Source organism: Triticum aestivum, chromosome 7D (genome assembly GCF_018294505.1).
Source record: "Triticum aestivum cultivar Chinese Spring chromosome 7D, IWGSC CS RefSeq v2.1, whole genome shotgun sequence".
NCBI lineage: Eukaryota > Viridiplantae > Streptophyta > Magnoliopsida > Poales > Poaceae > Triticum > Triticum aestivum.
In genome coordinates, this window is record NC_057814.1 from 570,725,964 (window position 1) to 570,731,713 (window position 5,750).

The 5,750-nt window shown below is 49.1% G+C and overlaps 1 protein-coding gene across 1 annotated transcript; it reads left to right on the forward strand.

The window, feature by feature from the left end:
- The first annotated feature begins 1,260 nt into the window (after positions 1-1,260).
- On the forward strand, positions 1,261-5,211 carry LOC123167750 (WAT1-related protein At5g64700). Its single transcript, XM_044585614.1, has 3 exons — positions 1,261-1,600; positions 3,222-3,284; positions 4,204-5,211. Exons 1-3 carry the CDS (start codon positions 1,350-1,352, stop codon positions 5,051-5,053), a joined length of 1,164 nt encoding a protein of 387 aa, XP_044441549.1. The 5' UTR covers positions 1,261-1,349; the 3' UTR covers positions 5,054-5,211.
- Positions 5,212-5,750: the final 539 nt, after the last annotated feature.

Here is a 5,750-nt window from a genome sequence, read left to right on the forward strand (position 1 = left end):
AGATGAACAAAGCTCGCAGCTTCCGAGGTATGCTTGGCTCAATAGATTGCATGCATTGGAGTTGGAAGAATTGTCCTAAGGTATGGCATGGGCAATTCCACGGCCAAAAAAAGGGTTCCACTATAATCCTTGAAGCGGTGGCCGATCAAGAGACTTGGAATTGGCATGTTTTTTTGGAATGCCTGGATCTTTGAATGACATCAACGTTGTCAACCGGTCACCACTGATGAATAAGATTGCAAATGGTGAAATGCCACCGTTGCAATTTGTAGCAAATGGCCGTAGATACAACTATGGCTACTATCTTGCGGATGGCATCTACCCAAACTGGCAAACATTTGTGAAGCCGTTGAAAAACCGAAAGGTAAGAAAAATCTTGATTTCCACAATGCTCAGGCGGCGGCTAGAAAAGATGTGGAGAGAGCTTTTGGGATTTTGCAAGCCCAATTTGCTATTGTGAGAAAACCGGCTAGATTTTGGGATCAAAAGATGCTTTGGTACATCATGCACGCTTGTGTGATCATGCACAACATGATCATCAAGAATGAGCATGACCAAGATGTAGACTACTCTCATTATGAGTTGTTGGGACATCCCGCGCGAGTGCTGCGGAGGGCTGAAAGGGTGGCCCGTTTTGTTACCTCCTATCATGCCATTCGACGTCCCGAAGCGCATGATAATCTTCAAAAGGATCTCATTAAGGAGTGGTGGGTTTGGAATGGCCGACAAAGAGCATCATAATTTGTGCGTTTGATGTTGTATTGTTGAACTATTTATTGTATTGAAAGATAAACTATTTGTTTGAGTTGTAATAACGAAATTGAACTATTTATTGTTGATTCATTTTGTTTGTGTTTGATCTTCTTGTTTGTGTTTGGAGCGCATATGTTGTTTGTGCGAGAACGCGTGCTGCATTTTAGCGCGCCTGCTGGAGCTACGTGCGCGCGCTAAATTTACCGCCGCCGCTGGAACTAGCGCTCCTCGCCACGCCAATGCAGGCGATCGGCGCGCTGCAAACTGATTTTTAGCGCCCCGCGAGTTGGGCGGCTGTTGGAGATGCTCTTAGATGTGAGATATTACCTCATATCTAGATATGATATAGACGGACCCTTATGTATTTGTGCAGACGTGCTATGTATGTATGCATGTATGCCTGTCTGTAGGGAAAATATGGTAGTCGACGCAACGCAAGCCATCTCCATCGGTTCCGGCTATATATTGCTAGTCGCGACCGACCGCTCTCACTGCCCGGCCGCTTGCCTAGTGCCCCTCCTCTCCCAGGCGTCGCGTTGCTTGATCGTTTCCCACTCCCACAAGAAGTAAACCTCGGCCGCTCTCTGACCAGGGTAATGTCGGAGGGCGACGTGACGCCGGCAGTGGCCGCCATGGCTGCAGCGGAGGCGAGGAGGAGGAGGAGTAGGGACAAGGCGGAGCGGGTGGCGCTGCCGGCCGGCATGGTGCTGGTGCAGCTGCTGACGGTGGGCACCATGCTGCTGTCCAAGGTGGCCCTGAACCGCGGGATGCACCCCCTGGTCCTGCTCGCCTACCGCAACCTCGTCGCCGCCGTCGCCGCCGCCCCCCTCGCCGCCGTCTTCGAGAGGTACGCCCGCGCGCGCTCGGAGTTGACTGACTTTGCAGACCGGCATGCGTGGTCGCCGCGTCCGTCCTTCACTCCGCCACGAAACTGACGCATGTCCAGGGTGGCGATCGAGCAGCATGTGCGCGCGCACAGGAGTACGTACGTCCGAGAGCATGCACAACGTGTTACTACTGGGTGGTTTGTAGTACAAGCCACGGGCGTGGCCAGACCGTGTTGGGGCGTGGAGGGGAAAAGCTTCGTGGCTGTAGCTACAGCCGCGCTCTGTGGCTACAAGGTGATGGCCCTGGGCGTATAAATATTCTGGCCACGGCACTCTGACGTGCGTACGTTTAACCGCACCGAACGCAGTAATTCGTACGTACGTACGTGCTCGTAAAAAACTAACTATCCCCATCATTCTTTTTCTTTGTCTGTGCGCGCGTCATCTTTGGTTTGTCGTGGACTTGCGTGTGCGCGTGTGTGTGTGAGCCAGCCCATCTTCATTTTGAGGCCTTCTTTGGTTCATAGGGTGGTAAAATCCTAGGAATAGGAAAGTCATAGAAAATAAGATGACATATATCTCAAATCGTATGAGTAGGAATAGAAAAAAAGATGCTCTTTGTTTTACATCATAGGATTTTTTCATTGAGTCTAGGCTAATATTTATTTTCTTATGAAATGTGGAGGACATGAAGAATTTCTCTGTAGAAACAGGATTCCATTTCTACAAACCATCGCTGTAAAGGAATTTTTCCTATAAAAATCCTATCCTATGAAAGACTACGATTTCCATGAAAAATGGAAAGTACAGCTGCTTTTGCTTTGAAGCAGAGATGGCATGTTGACAACTCACGCACCGAGAAGAATTCCAATCCTAACAAAGATATGTCCGCAAAGTAGCTAGAGGCAAAAGAACACGACAAGAAAAGATGATCTGGACATCTGGTCAATCCACATATGACCCTTGTGTGTTAGCTAACCTATCATTATATACAAAAAGAAGCCAGAAGGAAAAGCTTACGTTTTTTCTTTTCTTTTCAAGACCATTTGATAAAAGCAGCTAAGGAAGAGTTTGGCAAGGATGAACCAACAAACATTTGGCCAGGAACTGAAATGTTTTGACAAGGAGTTCTGCATGCATGCATATGGATATGGTGCTGTCTCCATCGACCGAAATGCATGCATGCTATGCCAATTTAGAAAGTTTTTTTTTCTTTGTGGGGGAATTTAGAAAGTTGCACCTACCTTAGCTTGCTTGCGTGCGGCACTAATCAATTCAGAAAAACCACTCTCGTGACCGCCTGTTTGCTTGCTTATTAAGGAATTACTCCCTCCGTTCGAAATTACTTGTCTCGAAAATGAATATATATTCAGAACTAAAATACGTCTAAATACATTTATTTGTGCGACATGTAATTCCGAGCGAAGGGAGTAATTACTCAGCGTCCATGCCTTGTGCATGCCCAGCTACCTTAATCTCTTTTCAGCTGTGAGCACAGGAAATGACTCAGTGGGAACGACGTACTGGCTAGTGCACTGCTAACTAAGAAATGTGTAGCTAGCACACATTTGGAGAGGAAAGAACAATTGATAATTTGATATCTGCTCTTCTTAATTACGTCATGCACGTGGATGGTTGCAGGGAGATGTGGAAGAAGGTGAACCTCGCCGTGCTGGGCTGGATCTCCATCAACGCTTTGTTCGGGTAACGTTCGCATGCACTACCTGCAACTCACAACCAGTAGCTTGCAATACCGGGTTTTTGGTCATGCATGCATGGCAACTTGGCAAAATGTCCTCACTTGTAGAGTTGTAGACTTGTAGTTCACCTATGAAAAATATAAAGCTCGCTGTACTATTCCAGTTCACCTAAGAAAAATATAAAGTGAGAAATGACCTACTTTAATTCTTAGTCGTTGATGATCATGATTGTCGGTTCTTGGTCCAACGACATTAATAAAAAGAGTAGTTACACATTTTCCAAAATTATGTGCAGTTCTATGTGTATCTTTAGATAATGAGTGATTGGTCGGTTGCAAATCTCTGCCAGTTTCTCGGTTACCTTAACTCTAGGCCTTGTACAATGCAATGCAAGATGTGCTTAGGGATTTTTTTTTTAAGGCTGATCATAGTGGGGAGTAACTTAGATGTGCATATGTTACTAGTCTATATTACTACTTTCATAGTGGGTAGTACATATGGATGGTAACATGTAAGCTTTCATTAATTGAGTTATAAACTCATTTTACCTTGGGGTGTGTTATGTTACAGTAATATACTCCCTCCGTTTCATAATATAGTGCCTATAGATTTTTGCGAAAGTCAAACATTACAAACTTTGACCATATTTATAAAGAAGAGTAGGTACATCTAGAATACCAAATGCACATCATTGGATACATCATGAGTTATATTTCAGAATGTACATGTTTGATACTGTAGATGTAGACAGTTTTCTCTATACACTTGGTCAAAGTTGGGAAAGTTTGACTTTCACAAAAATCTATAGGCATTACATTATGGAATGAAGGGAGTATTATGTTCTTAATATTCTGGATCGATTAACATTCTTTGTCTTGACACAAATTCAAATATACATGTGTGTATGATCTATGATGTATTAGAGTTTTGCTGGCGATGGGGCTGTACTACTGGGGCCTGCGGGACACCAGCGCCGCCTACGCCGTCAACTTCCTCAACCTCATCCCCGTGGCCACTTTCCTCATCGCCGTCGCGCTGCGGGCCGAGCGCCTCTCCCTCTCCCACTGGCCCGGTAGGATGGAGCTCCTGGGCGCGGCGGTGGGCGTCGCCGGCACCATGGTGGTCACCTTCTGCAAGGGCACTCGCCTCCCGCTGCCGCACCTCCACTTCCACCACCACTCCCACGCCGGCGCGCCGACGGCCGCGCCACACGGCGCCCGCGACATGGCCGCCGGCACGCTGTGCCTGTGCGGGAGCTGCGTCAGCTACGCGCTCTGGTTCGTGGTGCAGGCCAGGGTCGCCAAGGTGTTCCCGTCCCGGTACTGGGCCACCGCGCTCACCTGCGCCGCGGGCAGCCTGCAGTCCGCCGCGGCCGCGGCCGTCGCGTTCGCCCTCACCCCCACCGGCGACAGACATGGCTGGGCGGCGGAGTGGAGGCTGGGGTGGGACCTGCGCCTGGTCACGGTGGTGTACTCCGGGGTGTTCAACACGGGCGCCACGTTCGTGCTCGTGTCGTGGGCGGTGGCGCGCCGCGGGCCGGTGTACCCGCCCATGTTCAACTCGCTATCGCTGGTGGTCACCGCCGCCGTCGACGCCGTGTTTCTCGGCACCGACCTCTACCTCGGCGGTGTTCTCGGGGCGGCGCTCGTTGTCGTAGGCCTCTACGCATTCCTGTGGGGCAAGCGCAAGGAGCTCGACGCTGCCGCCAAAGGGGACGACCGCGAGCAGGGGCTGCGGCGAGGAGACAGAGACACCGACGATGGCATCGCCTAGCTAACTAGAGCGATCGATGGATTTAGCTTAACTGCTCAACCAGTCGTAGCATGATAGCATGGTACCAGTAACTTGAGATTGCCATTGAGGAACACTACATGAAGTTGCATCTCTTCTTTCTTTGACGATCTAATAATAATGTGCGTAATTGAATCTCATTGGAAGGGACAAAGAGAACGGTCACGTGTGTGGACTAGTACCACATAACGAAGGCTCAAATAGAGCCCGGCTTTGAATTAACAAAGCCATCAACCGGCCAGGATTACAACTCCAAATATCACCAACTAAAGCAAAGAAAACATACAACAAAGATACAGGGGCGCCAAGGAACAGCTCACGATGCACATACTACAAGCTAGTTAGAAAGATTGACGTAAAGCATATAGCTTGGAGATGCCACTATCCTCTTGCACGCCAAAAACCAAGGCGAAAGGAAATCCTGGTCAGGAGAGTGCACCGACGATGATGCAAGGCACGCCGTTGCCAAAACCTGGGCTTGAAAAAACACACATCCATCCAGATCCATCGTCAAAGAAGGCCCCTGCCTCCTCGCCTGGCTCGAAGGCACCGCACCGTTGAGCGATGGACATGCTCACCCTAGAGCCTAGATGGATGGCCTCGAAGAAACCACTTGGGCGGAAACCGCTGCTACCTAGTACGACTACGGTGTGGACGACCCCTCCTTCTTGCCAGAGCA